General features: G+C 41.2%; 1 protein-coding gene across 2 annotated transcripts in view; it reads left to right on the plus strand.

Moving 5' to 3' along the window:
• Positions 1-20,031, plus strand: part of LOC111218928 (caM kinase-like vesicle-associated protein) — a 36,487-nt gene that overhangs the window by 13,796 nt on the left and 2,660 nt on the right. For both annotated transcript variants that reach the window (XM_022741413.1, XM_022741412.1), the window contains 9 exons: positions 12,745-12,851; positions 14,149-14,280; positions 14,526-14,600; positions 15,511-15,649; positions 16,890-17,010; positions 17,668-17,743; positions 17,936-18,072; positions 18,345-18,423; positions 18,526-18,613. In XM_022741413.1, coding sequence (XP_022597134.1) covers positions 12,757-12,851; positions 14,149-14,280; positions 14,526-14,600; positions 15,511-15,649; positions 16,890-17,010; positions 17,668-17,743; positions 17,936-18,072; positions 18,345-18,423; positions 18,526-18,613 — 942 coding nt within the window. In that variant the 5' untranslated portion in view covers positions 12,745-12,756. The remainder of the gene's footprint in view (positions 1-12,744; positions 12,852-14,148; positions 14,281-14,525; positions 14,601-15,510; positions 15,650-16,889; positions 17,011-17,667; positions 17,744-17,935; positions 18,073-18,344; positions 18,424-18,525; positions 18,614-20,031) is intronic.

A 20,031-nucleotide genomic window follows, 5' to 3' on the forward strand; every position in this document is an offset into this window, starting at 1 on the left:
CTCTGCTTGACATCCCAAAGTGCATTTACAGTAATCCAATATAGCTTCCATTATCAGTAAGTCTATATGGATGTGTGTATGATGGTACAGCTGTGTCTCCTTTTTTTTTTTTTTTTTTTTTTTAAAAACAGATGTGTGTGTGTGTGTGTGTGTGTGTGTGTGTGTGTGTGTGTGTGTGTGTGTGTGTGTGTGTGTGAGGCAGAAGCCTTCAGGGTTCATATGACTGCAGATGTGACACGGTAGAGCAGAAACAACCACCTCTCACAAATTGACAGTGTAAAACCTCACATAGCAGTGCTGGCCTTTAGACCCCTGAAACTCCAAGGCAACTCATGGAAAGATTAGTTAATGAGCAGCCAAATTATGCTGAAAGAAAGAAAGAAAAAAAGTATCAGAAATGTGTTCAGGGTTGTTTCAGGTTAAAATACGCCAAAACTTTAAAAATTCAATTATCAGTCAGCCTTGGGTTCAAACTCAATCTGTAGAGAATGAAAATTGTGTATATGGGTTTCAAGAGGTGAACTGGTGATTGTTTTCAAGTATTTAATGAGAACATATAATGCAGAATATACTGCATGATATTCTATTTTACCATTTATTCAGACGGGTCAGTTGAAAACTAATGGAAATGGAGTTTATTCTGACAAAATGATTGCTGGAATGAAATTAAGCTAACAGGCATTTGCTGTGCAACAGGTACTGATGGAAAACTCAGCACCAAAGCATCTGATGATCTGTTTTGTTTTTAGTTTTCTTGTGTTGTAGTCAATAGAGCAGTTCAGGCTCACAACATCACATCTTCTACATCCCCCGCTGTGGTTTTTTTTATTGATGGAGGTTTGCCTCAGTATGGTCATTAAGAATCTCTGCAAACTTGTGTGAGAGAGATGGTGTTGAAGGACAACACAGGAATAGACACAAATACAGTAGAACTCCTGCACACTGTCAGGACTCTGGTACATTTATTTAGAGCTAGAGTATGTTTCGGTCAGATGACGTTCATTCATCTGGCACGTCAGTCAGCAAAGGTGGAACATACAGTCTAAATCTTTGTGAGGAGGAAGTGAAGGAACAGAGGGAGAGTGGGGAGATGGTGGAGATTTCTCTGCTGTCAAATCACCGGGGAGAAACAGTGTTGTAGAGGGTTGTATGACAGGGAGTCAGGGACTGTGAAAGCTTGGCTTTGTGTGTTAGATTTTGTGTCTCTCCCCGTTTTCACTCTGTCTTTTATTTTGTTTACGTGTGCATATGTGTGCGTGCATGCAAACCGAAGTGTGGTTTGAGCCTCTCAATTGAAGTCTGGGTTTTTGGAGAGGCACTCTGCGCGGCGTGTCTAAAGGCCATGTTTGGCCACAAAAGGAATGAATTAATGCAGTCGTGATCAATGGATTTACACATGCACGCATTTACATGAGCATGGACACACACACACACACACACACACACACACACACACACACACACACACACACACACGTATGCCGGTGAAGAAGGTTTTACAGTTTAATTTATTCCCCAGAGAGGGCAAATCTAACAATGAGGCCAGTGGCTAAACACATGTATGTGTGCTTTTGTATGTGTGTCAGTGTAGGTGGATCGTGGGTAGGTGCATTAGTGGGTCTGTATGTGTTTGACAGAGTGAACAGTATGTGTGTGTGTGTGTGTGTGTGTGTGTGTGTGTGAGAGAGAGCGAGAAAGCGTTCCCACCACTTGAGTATATCTAGATCATCCAAAAGTGGATAAGTGTAAGCAAAAGTGACCAAAACCCCTAACACACACACAAATGCGCCAGTGCGCACACACACATACACACACACACACACAAACACACACACGCACACTGAGGCAAATTAAGTTGGTTGGTAAAAGTAGCATCCGCTCATGACCCTGAAGGGAGTTGCATTTTTAGTCATTGATACAGTGTGCGTTTCCCTCGTATGTGTGAGTGCGTTTGTGAACACTTCAACCCTGTGCTGCACATTTCTCTGGAGGACAGCACTTGACAGTGAATGTTGTTTCTCTCCACTGACCTTCCCAGTCACAAAAACACACATGTACAGTATGATACACACACACACACACAAACACACACACACACACATACACACACTGAAAGGTAGGCAAAGCCATCAGCTTTCCACATTTCTTCCTCTGAGTATTACACCATCTTCTGAATGTTTTATAATGATCTCAAACTTCTGAAACCACAGCGACGTTTCCTCCATCTCTCCATCCTTTTGTCTAATCCCCCATGTCTGCTGAAAGCGTTTATGTTGCATTCTGTGAGGTGTGCGTGTGTCGGAGCTGACAGGAGCCATTTAATTCAGTGGTTTTATGTTCGACACGTGAGCCATGTGCGACTATAGGTCTGCTTGGCATGGCAATTTTTTCTGCACCACAAACTTTTTGCATGAAGTCTGTTTTTCCCAATCTGCATGCTTGAGTGAAGCGCGAAATATAGTTTTGTTCTTTACTTTACAATAGAGAGATGTAAGGCTGAACAGCTTTACTTGTGCTTAAATGCGATTAATGGTAATTCCTGGGTTATTTATTTGCACAGTTGTCTTACACCAAAAACAGAAACGGATGTACTGATTGACTTAAAAGTGAAAACTGGAGGCAACAACAAGGTGGGTGTGCTTTTAAGCAGCCTTACTGTCTGTGGTTATGTTAATGTAAGGTCGACAAGTTGACAATTACTGTACACAAAAGCATTTTCAAAAAGCTCTTTTTCTCCATGCTCATTATAGCACAAGGCTGGCAATTTCAAATCAACAAAACCCACACGGGAGAGCATTTTTGAAAATCCCAATTTCCAGGAATAGACAACGCCAGCTTAGCGGAGATAGAAGGACAAAATCAAGAGAATATTCTGTGTTTTCAATTTAATCCACGCTATTGTGAACATAGTCGAAAAGACAAATAAAGAACTGGCTGCTGCAGGAGACAGCACACAGGGTAATGCTGCTCCCGTTAGACATAGACACTCACATCATTTAACATATCACCAGACATAGACAGTAGTGCTATTATACACTTGAGGTTACACAAGCTTACAAACAATGGCGTGTATTGATTAATTTCATTAAATTTGCTGTTGTACATTGGCAGTATTTACTGTATGTCCTTGTTCCAGACAGAGGCACAATTCCCTGAAAGCACAGTTTGGTTTATGTGGACACAATAAATGTAATATTTGCACAGTACCATTTTACAGGATACTCCACCCTGGAAGCACATGTGAGACCAAACATTACACCCTTAAGTGTAATGCAATCCTGTTCAACAAAATCACAAACTATGGCCTCAAATATTAGTTAAATCAATACCTCTCTCAAGAGAAAAATGCAGTTGAGATTTCACAAATGTGGGATTTGTGGCTGGGCTATGGTATTGGATGACATCTGTTCCACTCACATACTGTTTGTGGAGGGTACATAGTTTTTTTTATAATTAGTAGCCTAAATCAGGTCCATGCTGTACTGCCACAGATCAAAGTAAACAGCTGATCGATCATGATGACAAGCATGATCTAAGTGTAATCAAAAGTGCTAGTTCCACTAACCAAAACTCTGAGCAAAGCACTGGAACCTGCTGTCACTCTCAAGATGATTGGCTGATTTTTAGCCAACTGGCTGCTGGATTAACAAACTAGCAGTCAGTCTGTCAGTTGGCCCGCCACTTTAGTGCAGACTGAAATATCTCTATAGCTATGGATTGCCATCAAATGTTCCACAGACATTCATGTTCCTTTGAGAATGAATCGTACTGACTTTGCTTTTAGTACCACATATCAACATCTACGAGATGGAGAAAATCATGGTCCTCATTTATGGTTCTAATGTCATTTTGACTTTGTAGTCCCCTGATTTTTCCTGGTGAAATGTCTCGACAGCTAGGGACAGCTAGGGAATGGAGCGCCATAAAATTTGCTAATTAGCAAATGTTAGCATTCTAATAATCTAAGATGGTGAACATGATGAACATTACTTGAAAATGTCAGCGTGATAATATTGTTATTGTGAGCATGTAAACATGTTAGTATTTACCTCAAAGCACAGCCTTGGCTAAGTACAGCCTCACAGAGAAGGTAGCAGGTTCAACACAAGACAACAGTAAAGTCTGTTATTTCTGTTTTCAGGTCATGTAAAAGATGTTTTTAATGTCACCAGTATTTCCAACCATCGGTATAAAACAGCCTTACATTATAATGAGAACAATTTCCAAACTTTTAAACAACTTTTGTATGCGAGTCATGCCCTCTTTATTTTTAATAAAAATAGCTACAGGCAGTTACCTCCAGTCTCCAGTTCGCCCATCTGAACTCTGATCCTCATGTTGAGGATAAACCATTACAGGAAAAGTAAACGGGAGGGTGTGGGGAGGGGGTAGAGCTCTTTGAAAACAGATTGCTTTCACTGCACAGGATAGAAAGTGTAAGTGACAGTGCAACATTAAAACAGCAAAAAAAAAAAAAAACACATGGTGGAGTGATTGAAAGGAGACGGATCAGGCTCATGCTTTTGTTCATTTACAGTTATAGTCTCTTATGAGAGAGAAATGTGTAAATGCACATGATCCTTGACTCACTTCCCTCTCACCCTGCCTCTCTCTAGCCTGCTATCCTTTGGTGCTCTGATTTTCTATTTTGATTTTACATCCAACTTGGAGAGGAGGTGTTTGCTCCTGTCTCAGTCTGTGTGATTTTGCACGCCTGAGTATGTATCCAGCTCATCCTCACAGTCTCAGATTTAGTGTAAAAGTTATTTCCATGCGCGCACACACTCACAAAAAGCACACACTATCCATCATTCAGTCTGTGTATTCTATACATGCAGTGTGTGTGTGTGTGTGTGTGTGTGTGTGTGTGTGTGTGTGTGTGTGTGTGTGTGTGCGTGTGTGCCTGCAGGTCTTGCCTCAGGCTATTCTGGTGTCGAAAAGACTAAGCCAACCAGATATTGCATCATTCTACATAGGCAACAGACACACACACACACACACACTCAGATTCTCTCAGGCAAAAAAAAAGTGGCCCTTCTCCCTGAGGACGCACTTACTGTGCAAGGCCTGCAAAGATCCACTGAAGGGACAGAGACAGAGGATGGACAGAGTTGTGTAAGGTTTAGAAATGGATGAATCCTATCATTCAGAAAGCAGTAGTGCATATTCATGTGTTTGTGTGTGTGTGTGTGTGTGTGTGTGTGTGTGTGTGTGTGTGTGTGTAACTACAGGAATTTAGTGGATTTTTTATGTGTCTGCATTTGGAAATGGGTTTCTCTCTCTGGGCAGATGTGATGAATTTTCATTAGAGCGCTTCCTTATTAAGCCTGTTTCTGGCCTTGTGTATGCCTTGCAGTCACACACACACACACACACACACACACACACACACACACACACACACACACACACACACACACACACACTCTCACTGTCTTTTCCCTTCCAACACACACACACAACAACACACATCTGACAACACACACAGACCTTAGATGAGAGCTGCTCTGTGAGCAATAAGGGAATTAGTGTTTATAACAAGCTTGAAGAAAACCCCATACTGGGAACTCGGGTATCAATGCAGCACACATACTGTACACTACCTATTATATCATATGGTATCCACACATGCGTAACTCTTCATACTGTAAGATTTGTATGTGAGTGTCCGTATTTAGAGTGATAATCCATTCACCCTCTTTCTCACTCTTGTACCCTGTAGTACACTTCATTTTAACAAGCCCAGTAATACTGATAATTAGCCCTTCATGTGCTTCTCCTCTCCATTGCCCTCAGTTCTTCTCTCCTGTGTACTCTGTCATGTCCTCACAAGTCTTATATTTGTCCCACTTTCACATCATTGCATCCTTGATAAGGCCTGGGACCAACCTCAGGCTGCTGTGTGCTTTGCTCAATATCGAACGCTCGCTCATCAACCCAGGCAATGAGCTCGGTAGGAATAAGTGGACTAATTCCTACTTAACGCCATTATATTCTTACTGGAAATAAGTTTTGCAGGCCAAAATGATATTAATGAAAGTGCTTTCAGCTGTGTCTAGAATATTCATTGTGTTATTATTTTCTAATTACACCCGGTGCAATTCTTACGTAAGGCTGTGAATCTATTTAAACTTCTTCTGAAGAAGTTTGAACCCCAAGCTCTACAGATGCTGTGTTAAAAGTCAATCCTCACAATGTTTTTTTTCTTTTCTGTGTTTTAAGTCAAGTCTTGACTGATCAATAAGGAAGAGGCTGCAACTGTCATGTCTTGTTACACACAGATGAAGACACACACATTGATTTGCACAGAAGAAACACGTAAATGATGATCAAGGTGAGCGCAAATATGGGGCAATCATCGCTAATCTTATTAAAGGAGGGAAACCTGATGATAATGGTGCGCTTAATTACCCCTATGAGGGTTTTTGGGACATAGCAGATTTCCTTCCATTATACTGTACGTGTGCACACACCAAGATTCTAGTGCAGTAAAGTGCAGGAATGGCAAACGCGTTCCACACTCTTCCTCCCTCTATTACCATTAGTGTAACAGTGGGGGTTGCAACATCAGTCGTAACCCCTGATGTTTTTCCTCCCCTATACATCCGTGAGGAATCGCCATGATTAAACCTTTTCGGACAAGAGTTCTGCTAAACGGGGATGGATGAGGGCAAACAACGGACAGCGAAAGAGACGCAGGGGAAAGAGAAATGGGCTTTTCAGAGAAATGATCCCACTGTCAGGTTGAAGGAATAAATACGTTACTCTTGCGGAGTCACACACCTGAGTCCATGCTGACATGGTACAGGCGGAGTGACATGTCACACACTAATGAGGGACAGATATGTTCGATGTACTTCTCTGTCACGTAAGAACAGTTTTATAGTGAAGTGCACTGAATGATGTATAATGTTGTATAATGCATGTGCTTCAGTGTGGATGTACTGTATGTGCACACTCCTTGTGAAGGCTGTAAAAGTATGTGTGTGTGTGTGTGTGTGCATGCGTGCGTGTGTGTGTGTGTATCTCAGGTGGTTAGTGCTCACATGGAGTCTGGCATAGCGAGGCCTGTCATCTCTTGTTCACACAGGCAGAAGTAACCCGAGGTCAGCCACAGACCCTCTGCTGCTCTCACTCTTCTCCCGAGGCGAGCATCGACACACTTATTAATATATTTTACAAACACACACACGTCACACACATCTCGCGGTTGTTTATCTTATCATACCACAGATCTAGTGTCTCCTCTTAACAAAGCAAAGCCGCTGCGGCATCACTTTATCACATTGTGCAGATATCAGGATTTGTATCTGTGGTGATGCTGATAATGGCGGCGTTGTTGATTCACAACCGTCGCTGCGCTGCATCTGTTTGACAGTGACAAAGGCACAGTGACACACCTGACCACTTGACTGACAACATAGGAGGAATCTGCAGCGGCAGCTTCGTGCAGCAGTTGGTGAAATATTTACATAACATACATTCACACTCATTGTTTTTCTGTAATGGAGGCACATCAAAAGCCAAGCTAGTCACAGCAGATTGTCACACAGAACATAGCCCTACTGTAATAGACTGCTTTTCTTTAGTGTGTCATTGTGTTTGCATCTAACAATGAACTTCAAATGAGGAAGATTTTATTTTCCTTTTTTTTCCCCTGAGTTGGACTGAGCATGATGGGCTTAATAGGCAAGGATGGCTAAAGAGATGAGTGTCAGTAAATAGCAGATTTTCTTAGAATAACCTTGACGCCAAGAACCTCTGAAACACTTCCCCTCTGAGCTGATAAAAGGATCTTCTATTCCACACGATTCATTTTTGAGCCTTGCTGCAGACTGAACACAACACTTGTGAACAAGCACACAGACACATTCAGACACAGCAGAGACATGTGCAAGCAATTTGATTTAAGATAAAGTGTGATGTCTCGGATAGCTCGGTGTACCTTCACACCTGAGTCGGTGTGTGCCGGTGTGTGCTAATGGGTGTGTATTTCAAAGGAATAAGCAACATGTACAACAAGCCAGACAGTTGTCAATAATTCTTTCATGTTATATTGCATGACAGAATTCCTCCATCCTTATTCAAAGGGTTGTTTTGTTGTTTTTATTCAAGTCACTTAAGTTAAACAGCCAAATCAAAATCGATATAATCGTATCTGTCTAGTGCATTTTTGACAGTCAATAGCATCATAAGCAGATTTCGATTTTGGAGCATCCAAGCCTGTTACTTAATGTGATCATGCGAGCATGATCAGATGAGGGACAAGTGTCATAGCCTACAAAGGTACCTGCACACTCTGCATGACTTTTGCAAAGATTGAATTTAATCATCCCCTTGCTCCCTTTAAGCTCAATGGAATGACAAACAAACAGCTCATTTTACATCTGTAAGCCGTGCTCTAGCCGCATAACCCTCCTCACATACAGTACCTCCCCAAAATGATCCCAGATTAAACAGAGTGACATAAACATGGCCTCTGCTTGATCTCTTTTTTTGAATCAGACATGCATAATGTCTATACTTTTTCAAATATATCATTAATGTCTCCCCCTGTGTTAAACAGTATGGTGACAGCCCCTATTGACCTCCTTCCAAATGTAATGATGCATGTCTATTGGTTCATCCGGAAACAGAAAATACGACTAAACACTAAAAATGGCACATTTACTGTTTAGAGACACTCTGTAACATATTCACATGACAGTTTCACAGCTAAACGACAAAGTGAAACAACTGAACAAACGTGGCACCGGATGCTCTGTCATCTTTGCATGGCATGAACATGTTGAAAGGTGGAGATTGTCGCTGTAAAATACTGATGAAAAGCAGGGAATTAAATGCACGACTGCAGAAATGTTTAAACTGTTTAAGAAAACAGCACTCGGTTTCATTGATTTCGAAGCAGCACCTGCAACTGAGAGATGAGTGGTGGTGTCACGGAGGGTGGCTGAAATGTTGCATCGTACTTCAATGCTTCATTTTATCTCTGATGCTGTGCTACGTGCGCCAATCGAGCTAGGACTTTTCTTACTTTGGGGACAGCCCTTCATACCCTCATAAACATGAGTCACTGAGCACATTATCACACACTGCCTGTTAACAGGCACACATATGCACCCACACACACACACACACACACACACACTCACCTGTGCAAACATTCACACGCCCGTAGTTGTGAAGCTGTGAGGTTGAGAGGCACTCTCAATCTGCCTCTGCAGTTCTGTGTTTTACACTTTGTTCTGTTCCCATGTACACTATTTTCTCTATCCACCTTTTCACTTAGTCACAGTGTACCTTTCTCCTTGCTTTTCTCTTTCTGACCTCTTTCCTTATCTTCCATCTTACCCACTCCTCCCTTCTCATCTCCTTTCTTCTCAAATCCTCCCATATCTCCACCTACTCTCCGTCAACTTCAAGGTTCGTACTGACTCAGTATTCTGCAGGTGTGGTGTTTTTACGGCATTTGGGTCTTTAGCCTGAGAGGCTGGTGGCAGAAAGACAGAGAGAGAGAGAGAGAGAGAGAGAGAGAGAGAGAAAGAGAGAAAGGACATACAGAAAGACCATGAAGTGATTTGTGCCAAGAAACCACCTGTCTTCCCACTAAAAAAACAGGTGGCAACTATTTTTTAAGAAGCCAGGAACCTTTCAAGCCTTCAGGGATTTAATATTTTGCAACAAAAAGAGAAGAGCATCCCTTTAACGTTCAGCTTCAGTTAAACCCATACTTACTGTAGAGAGAAGCAAAAAGGCTGATGGCAGTGTAAAGCCTGAAAGATACATTCTCTGATTTCGTAATAGTGCCCAGTATAGCTCCAGTAAATCCCCAACATTGTTCCCAGGTCACTGCTGATGTTTTGAAAATCGGCTGCAGATTGATTGAAGATTTGAGACGTTAAGGTTTTAGAGCAGACAAAGACCAAAAACTGTGCTCAAAAGTTCATACCTCAAAAAGTTATTGGCAACCTGATCCTTATTACGACATTTGCTGCTTGTTAGTAGTTGTTACTGTATTTCACTGGGGGTACATTTTGTTCTCACAAGAGGGATGTGCTCCATTCACATCAGGCCAGCCATCACCTTCACTGTCCTGGACCTCGTCATGGGAATATTGTTGTGTTTACATAATCTTCTGGCAAAACTAGGCCTTTTCAATCCAGCACTAAATTCCCCCTCGGTCTCACTGTGGCATTACACTCACACAAGGATGCACATATGGACACACGTGTACACACACACAAACATGCACCCGTCTGCTCAAACTCATATCTGCACATGTGACATATCCGCATCAACCTTTGCACTCGCTCAGACACACACACACTCGCACATACACACGCAGTGTATCCCAGCTCTTTGGATTAGGGGTACAGATTAAAGATTAGGGCCAGCACTGGGATTACACAGTACTCTCCAGCCCCACCTCCAACATAGATCAGAATCACCTCTGGCCCTATCATCTACAGTGGTGATGCTACACACTCTCATACACAGAGAGAGAGAGAGAGAGAGAGAGAGAGAGAGAGAGAGAGAGAGAAAGAGAGGATTTTACATCGCTGATATTCATTCCTTAATCCTAAATTAGCACCAGCAGAATGTCATTAACTCTAAGGATTTCTATTGTCTTCCTCTTCTAAGTCCTCATATCATATTTTCTCTTTTTTTAAGTCCTTTCTTTCTCCATCTCTCTCCCTCACTTAGACACAGAACACAACCCTGAAGTCATCTCCACACCATCACTACCTGCCTCTAGAATCACTCACATTAATCAAAGCTCCCTATGAAATGCCTCATTCCCCCCTATCGCATTTTTTCCTGCCGTATTCACTTCCCACGGACTTGTCTTGTCTTGTCCCGAGCCCGACAGGGACACAAGATAAACTGTAGGTCGAAATCCCCACCAAGGGAAAGTCAAGAGAAATAATAGAAATGAATTATCCCACAGGAATGGGCTAGGTCGGGTGTTTAGGAGGAGGAGAAGGACCTTGAGGATGGATGGCTGAAGCTTCCAGGGAATCTGTCTCCTACAGTAGATGGAGTTTTTAAATGATGTGGGTGAGGATTGCCTGAGGTCTGTGGTGAGATGGTATATCGATTGCTGATTCACTATCTAGATCCTTGATTTTCTACCTGGGCGTTTTGGACCTTCTGTAGGGTCACATGCTATTTTAGGGTGGACATGATAGGAAGAATCTGATGGTGAAACATATATTTATACACTACCTGTCAAAAGTTTAGGAACACCTCCATTTTTCCAGGTTGTTTTTTGAATTTACCTAAATTAACGTCTCAGTGACTCTGAAACCGAAGCGCAGATTTTAAAAAACAAAGTATCATGCTATCTTCTTGTTGAACTGAATTTAATCTAAATGTTCGACTCATCCAGCAGCCGAACACGCCCCTGACGTTCTTACGTTCGTCCCGACACTGTTGCAGAAGTTCCCACAAATGTGTTTTGCTTGTACTTTGCTTTGTTTTCACCTTCTGTCCAGATCATCCCAAACCAGCTCCATGGGGTTTAAGTCTGGAGACTGTGATGCTCTTCCATCACGTGAAGCCACCGTCTTCTTCTCCTCTTCTAATGTTTTGGTTCATTATCTTGACCAAAGAACCCCTGACCAACCCGGTCTGTCCTCCTTTGTTACTCGGCTTTTTCCCACCACTCTGAATCCAGTAAAAGTCCTACTTCCTGCTGTAAAGTATTGTCCTAATAATGTATCGGAAGGTGTAGTAACACAGTGTGTTCCAACACTGCCATTGTACAGACAGAGGGTTTGAAAAGTTGGGCACCAATAGGAATTGTTTGCATTAATTTTCAAGGCTTCACTGATTTATTAGAAAAAATTATGTTTTCTATTAAATCTACATGATTGTCCAGTTTTCTGTGACCTAAACTTTTTTTTTTTTTTTACCTTGTGCAGTTTACTGATTAATTACCTTTGTGCCATTTAAGATTGTTTTCTGCACTTGAACTGTTGAAATTTCACTGCTACGTCAGGTGTTTTTCAACTTTTGACTGACGTTTTTTTTTCTTGTGAAGTGAGGGGCGGGCGTGCGGGCGCGCGGGTGCAGTGATAACAGTGAATTACTATGAAACGAGACGAGAAATTAAAAGTCATTCTGAATGTTTAGGTTTAAAAGGTCATGAACTACTGATCTAGATCAGAAGACAAATCCAAACTAACATGCACACACACACACACACACACACACACACACACACACACACACATGCGCAGACTACAAACAAAAAAACGATTTTCCTGTCATTAAAGCCCAGTACTGTCAGTGATTGCTGAAGAAGCCAGCTGCTTTAGGGACATAGGGACACTGCCCTTTATAAATAAAGTTTAACTTGAACTTGACAGACGTTGCACAGATTTTGCAGACTTTAGCAGAGTAAAGAGAGGCTTAGTGGGTAGCTTAGTATCTGTTGACAAGACTGGCACGGAATCAGGCTGCCAGAAGCGTTAGTATCCAGATCCGTTCAGAAACTGACTTGGCTGTAACTGTGGTTCTCCAATGTACTCTATTGTAACAACACTTCCTTGGTATCTTTGACTTCAACCACTGGAGGCTTTCATAATGTTTCATCAGAACCTCCTTTCCCCTTTAACATGCCTGTCCATGCTTCTCTGCAATCCTTTTGTCTGGTACCTAAAGGTGCCATCAAAATGATTAATGCTTTACTTCCCCCCTTTGTGGTGCAATGATTGAAATGTCTTTCTCTTTATTTGTTAGGTGAATGACGTCATGCCATTTGGGTGCCTTGCCCTGCGAGATGGGCGGACTTACGATAGCATATGTGATGTCACGGACAAATATGAGATTGGACAGGTCCTCCGAGCGTAAGTACCATAAAGCTTTAAGGATGTATTTCTTCCATTACCCATGTAGAATTCATGGGCACATTCCAGTATTCAAAAATGGTTTTATTCTCTTCATGAATTATTACAAATTGAATTGGATCCATTTTTACTGCAGATTTGGTTTGGCATATCAAAGACTTCCAATGAAAGAATAGCAGAAGGTAATAGGATGAGTGTATTGTGTAACAGACTTGAGAGACACATTTTTTCAAATTTTAGCCGACCAATTGTTTGTATATTTTTGTCAGTTCTTGAAACGCACTGTTGGAAGTCTATCATTTATTCAGTTTAAATATTCTGTCATGCCAAAAAAAAAAAAAAAAAAAAAATCTTTTGGACATATTTTCAAAGAGCTGTGAAAATCAATCTGCCGCTTGACTGGCCAAATACTGACCAGTTTTTTCCCTCAATACCTCTCCTTGATACATTGAAGGCAGCACACACGCACACGCACATGCGCACACACACACACACACACACACACACACACACACTCACACACACACACACACACACACACACACACCAATCAGTGTAAGAGGCCATATGGCAACATCAGCATCTGGCCGCAGAGATTTCTGCTCATCTTTTATGTAACACACACACACATACAAACGCAGAGTCAACCCATTTGCTGTATATGTGTTCTTAATAATTTTTATGAAAACAAGGAAAGCAAATGTGTGTTTATTGCTTTTTTGTTGTTGTTTTTTTATTCTGGATGTGCCTTAACATGAAATCAAACTAATGTACAATTCAAGATTACTGTTACTTCATTATTAGAATAATACGTAATAAAAGAGCTGAGAGGAAGGATGCCATTGTATTTCCTGTGTTTCTCTGGACATTATAGATTTAATGTGAACTTTATGAACATAGTATTTTAATTTTGAACCACACAGCTCCTCAAAATCTATTTCGGTGAAGCACCGTGCGCCCCTAAGGCTCAAAACCAGGCGATGCCCAGCTGAGAGAGCAATAGAGTCATTTCAGATTTGTTATTTACGACCCTTTTATTCTTCCCAATGACTCCACTCAGTTAAATTCTTTCACTTTATTTCGCCACACAGCTTTTGTACTTTGTGTCCCTAATTTGAATATTATTCTGAATTTCTCTGATGCGATCAAAAACAGCTAAAGACATTTTTATGTGCTCTCACTCCAACATGAAGCAACATCTTTCTTAAAAAAAAAAACAAAAAAACCCATTACCTTTTCTTCCTTTCTCAGTCTGTCTGTCTTTCTGTCCTTTTTTTTTCTTTTTCTTCTTGCGTAGGAAGGAGTTCTGCGAGCTGTGCCTGGCAAAGGACAGACAGACGGACAAGGTGTTTGTCTGCAAGAAATTCCTCAAGAAAGATGGCAGGAAAGTCCGCAAGGCTGCCAAGAACGAAATCATGATCCTGAAATTGTACGCAGGCAGTCTGTGGATGGATGAATGATTGAACGATGGATGAAAGGAAGATAGGAAGGAAAATGAGAGAATGTTTTGTTATATGATTTATGCCCACACAATCTTGTTTGTAGACTATTCAAACGCCAGTGAATGGTTAGAATCTTTCAATTGTGTGTGAGACGCTTCAGTGTTGCAAGGTTACAGTCTGTGACTCCTTTTTCTTTTTCTTTTTCTTTTTTTTTTTTTTTTTGCTGTTTCAGGGTCAACCACCCAAACATCCTTCAGCTGATAGACACATTTGAGACCCGGAAAGAATACTTCATCATCCAGGAACTGTGAGTCTTTCTTTTACTGTTTCACTATTTATCTTTCTTGTGTAATCATTCCTGTTGGTGTGTATTTTTTTAGTATGTGTGTGTCTTAATTGTGTATCTGCCTTCATGTACTGTACCTTAACACACACACACACACACACACACACACACACACACACAAACACACACAAATCCATCGCTAGAGGGTAGGGGGCTGAGTCTATCCTCTTATTACTGTGTGCTCTGTTGCTCCCCTCAGCAACAGAGGAAGGTGTTAGACTTGATGAGATATTTGCTCTTAGTAACACTCAACATTACTCAGTGCTCCTGACGCATGGGTTTGCTATAAGAGAGTCTCCACAGAGAGCTTAGGATCAATACGCCAGAGTGCTCACCAATCCACGTCCCTTGTGACTATTGCTTTTTTCAACATTTGCATCTGTATTCGAAAGCAATACCGTCGACTGAAGCTGAGAGGACAAAATATTTCCCTTCTGTCACTTAAAAAAAGAGATAAGCTGCACCTGATGTGACTGCAGCTCTTCTGTCTCTGTTTATGTGTCGCTGTCTGTTCAGAGCTCACACTTCTGCCCAAGCGGTAGTCCTCCTGCTGAGGGCGATACGGAATGATCACACCCATTATTTATACACTCTCCAAAGTTAAGCAAGTCCTTCGGAGTAATGACCAGTACTCTAATTTTTAATTGCTCAGCAGTGATAGCTGAGGGCCAGTAAAAGCAGATTGCCTTACTAATGGACAAAAAAAAGAGCACAGGGCTTTGAATAACTGTTTTACTGAGAGCGTAAAGTGAATTATTGTGGTTCAACGCATGGTTAACCGTCACACCACCTTGCATTCTTTTTTATTACTATATTTGCCAGTGTTTTTACTGATGTTGTTGTCTGCGGGTTTTTGTGTGACCTCATGCAGCGCCACAGGAGGAGACGTATTTGACTGGATTCTGGACCAAGGGAATTACACTGAGAGAGACGCTTCCAATGTCATCAGACAAGTCCTCGAGGCTGTGGCATACTTACACTCCCTCAACATAGTTCACAGGAACCTGAAGGTACACACTCACTCACTGTCTTTCAACCGCTCACTTCATGATGGCAAGTGTGTTGTGTGTTGGGTGGTGAGTGCCTTTACAATAAAAAGTTATAAGAAGACCAATGGCTTATATTACCTCCAAAAGCACAGGAAGAAATGTAGCAAACAGATTTATAGAATGAGTGGCGCTCTTCACCACCACACCCCTGAAGCAATTTTCAGTATTTAGTCAACACAATCTCTACAGAGACACATAAAAGCATTGCACTGCCATCTAAGTTAATGACTCAACATTTGATAACATTTTTAGAGAGGGAGTAAACACTGTCTTTATGGCTTAATGCAGTCTCTAGTGATATACACACACGCACACACACACATTTGTACACATGGACAGATTCATATCTTTAGCCCTCATTATCAACCCATTAGGATGGAATTACAGCATCTCTTGGGCTTCAGACTCCCCCTGCTGGTAGAAGCCAGCATCTTCCTTCAGTCTACATGGTCTGGACTCATGCTAGTCATGTTAAACTGTATGAAAATGACATATTCTGATGAGATTAAATCATAAGGAGAGGCCAAGATTCTTCCCGTCATCACACATTACAGTGTGACTGCTCTATTGATGAATCTGGTGATCCATTCCTTTTTAAATATGAAACTTTTGGTCTTACTGACATGATCTTGTTTTATGAATTTAACTTCACTGTTCACTATCAACCACACCATCTAACTAAACCATCAAAATTCAAATCGACTTTGACTTTAACTTTATTGTCCCCAGGGGAGAATTTGTCTTGCAGTTAGGTGAAACACACAGTGACTTGAACATAAAATATGACAAAATTATGGTTTGATTTGATGGTTTAAACAGCACAATCAACATCACCCTTTGATATTACATGGTAGACTGATCATTAGCTGATTCATCCTGAACATTTCATTTGGTGACTGAGAGACAAAGAATTACTCACCTTGTTAGACCTTGTAGCATGTAATAAAAGAAAAGGTCACAATTGAACAATTGTACAATTGAATTGAGTTTCTTGTGTTATTTTGACACTCCCTCAACCAGTCTGAATAAAGAGCAATTCATGCTGATCTGATTATCTATTAAAATGCCCACTATCTAATATTTCCTCCACATACAGTATTTGCGTATTCATTGATGTACCACTGAATATGACTGAATAGGAGGGCTTCCGTCTGTGAGCATTTTTAGGAGAATACTCATTCATTCCCTTCACTTTGTTTAGCTGGAAAACCTGATGTACTACACAGAAAACAACCACAACAAAGTAGTTCTGCGAGATTTCTACCTGTCCAGGTTTGAGAACGGACCCATCACAGAGCCTTGTGGAACACCAGAGTACCTGGGTAGGACACTCTCTACTTGCCACTATTTGTGGTTCTGTGTTTTTAAAAAAAAAACTTTTTTTCTCTGTCTCTCATGTTTTTACACTGTATGTCGTTTCATTAGCATTACCTTCTGTTGCGAATATAAGCCTGGGGGCATACTTTCTCTTATTGATTCTGTGCTTTCTTGTGCTTTTGAAGATGATAATCTGTCAGAAATAAACTCTAACAGTAAACAAGTAATTAAATAAATAAAAAACATGAAACCAAGCAAAACACACACAGAATTGAAAGGATCCAACTCTCGCCCTCTTCTTCTCTGTCTTTTCATCTCCTCACATCTCATGTGTACTGTCTCACTCGTCTCTGTCTCTCTAAGGTCTATGTGAGGGCAACTCGGAGTGCAGAGCTGTGCTTTGGCCTGCTTCTCTCTGGTGAAAGGCCAGGACAGTTATTCACAATGTTGAGCTGAGTAATTAGACAAATAAATAAGGAAAGGGAACAGAGGCCCCAGGCGGGAAGGGAATGAGAGAGAGAGAGTGAAAAGGGGAGCTATTAGGAATTATAAATGTGGTGAGATGGTTTATAAATGAAAACCCAAGCCATACAAATATCTCTTCCTCTGACGCTCTCACTCTATATATCTCTCTGTATACCTCTCTTTGCTCTCTCTGTCAGCCCCTGAAGTGGTGGCTCGTCACCGATATGGTCGTCCTGTGGACTGCTGGGCTGTGGGTGTTATTATGTACATACTGTGAGTCTCCTTCAGATATTACCAAAGCTATCATTACTCTTACAGGACAATACAAACTGAGCTGCATGTAAAGCTTTCCAGCTGAATAATTACTTTGTTTGATTTACAATTGACATTTCCAGGAGTTATTTGCATGGTTTCGGAATTATTTCCCTTCCTCTATGTGCTTGTGTATTTTTCCTGTTTTTGCAGCTTATCAGGTAACCCTCCTTTTTATGATGAGACAGAGGAGGAGAACACAGATCTACATAATCGCATCATCTTCTGTCGTATTGTGGCTGGGGACTTTGAGTTTGATTCTCCCTACTGGGATGACATTTCACCTGCAGGTACATGGCTCCACCACACGATGGCAGTAAACACCCTGTTGAATTTTCTACTAAATGCTTGCCTGTCAGTTGCCCAGCAATAAGAAAGATATTTGTAAGCACATAGGTCAAAATTCCCATTATATATCTGACTCTTCACAATCAAATGGTTAATCAACTTCAGACTATCAACATTCACTTTCTCTGTTTTTTTTTCTTCTTGGTTATCACAACTGACACCCCTTAAATCAACCATTTTCATTTTTCCTTATTCCTCTCTCTCTCTCTCTCAGCTAAGGAGCTTGTCTGCCGACTTATGGAGGTGGACCAGATGCTGAGAATCACAGCGCAAGATGCGCTTTGGCATGAATGGTAATTATGTGTGCACATGCTATATTCACAAGCGCACAAACATTCTGCCCCAACATCTACAGGACTCACACTCACTTGTATGCTGTCTGTCATCTATGTCAGGATTGCGGGGAATGGGGCTTCAGAGAAGAACCTAAAGGATGGTGTGTGTGCCCAGTTTGAGAAGAACTTTGCGAAGGCCAAGTGGCGGGTATGATTAAATTTTTACATTTTTTTTTCTAATGGTAAATGAAGTCGGTAATAATAAAGGAGGAAGCAGCAGAGGAAAAGGAGGAGAAACCAGATGAAGGATATGGTGAAAATGGCCCCAGTGATTATGAGGATATTTGGTTTATTTGCAATGATTATTGCTTGATTATGTGCTTTTAGTTCAGCATATAGCTCTGCAGATGTATGTTTTGAATTTGCATGATATATGGTGTCATGGGGACATGAATGCTGAAGACAAAGAAGGAGGAAATCAAGATGGTCGTGCTGAATTAACAGCATAAGTAACAGCTATAACCTTCTTCTCTCTTTCCTCATGTGGTTCCCAGGAGTTGAAGGTATTGTAGTTCATTGCGAGGGAGAGTGGAAGGACAGAGCATGGGCAGAAACTCACATTCAGTCTGGCATGATTCAATAACAAAACATCTTTCTTAGGCCTGAACATCCTCTTAAATTGAAAAGAGTTTATTGTAGGTGAAACAGGAAACACTTAAAATTAAACTTCAGTCCGCTTTTAGATGTATCGATCATGTTTGGGCTGGTGAAGCTCTTCTCATAAGCTCTGTTCCTGCCCACTGTCACTCTGCCTATTCCAGAAGAGATCCATCCACTCTGCCCCACTTTTCTTCATTGGGTTAGGCTCAGATGTTCAAAGTGGCCCGCTCTGCTCCTTTCTTACTCCTTATCTGCACTAGTCTATGAAACCAGATTGGTACAAACAAGATAATGATCAACAACAGGGAAGAGGGTTTGCTCATTACTTGTGTAGTTTTTATATTAGTGTAGATAAGGAGGGAGAAATGGAAAGGATATAAGGGATATAGGCCACTGTGGACTGTCAAACTGCAGTGATTTGAACTATGACCCCCCTCTGTCATTCCTCCTACATGAATCCTGGCTCATTGTCCCTAATGTACCTCAGTGTTACATTCAAATCATACTTGAAGCTATACAGAAGCTGCTCAGTCAAGCCATGTTGTATTCAGTGACATTTTTGGCTTTCACTTCCAAAGATTCAGTTCCTTGGTTTAGAAACAACTTCTAAGCTCACACATTTCACTTCTTACTCCTTCACTGTTTGTGGAACGAAAGGAGTCAGATGAGTGTGAGAATGATGGAGAGGGAGATTCACACTTATCTGTTTTCACTTATACTTTTCCATTCAACAAGCAGTCAAGGGGTTGCTTGGGGAGAGTGAGTCTTGAGATTGATTTAAACCAGGGAACAATATGTCATAGCCTCCTGGAAGTAAACAACTGGCACTAATCTTACTGCACATCTCAGCGCTCAGTATGATGATGCTAAATCATGGTGCGTTGACAGGCTTTTTGTCAAATGCTTGTCTTTCAAGCTTATTTTTTATGCTTTACCATAACCAACTATTGTATCAAGGGTTTTTTA

Source organism: Seriola dumerili, unplaced genomic scaffold (genome assembly GCF_002260705.1).
Source record: "Seriola dumerili isolate Sdu_G_001 unplaced genomic scaffold, Sdu_1.0 BDQW01000056.1, whole genome shotgun sequence".
Lineage (NCBI taxonomy): Eukaryota > Metazoa > Chordata > Actinopteri > Carangiformes > Carangidae > Seriola > Seriola dumerili.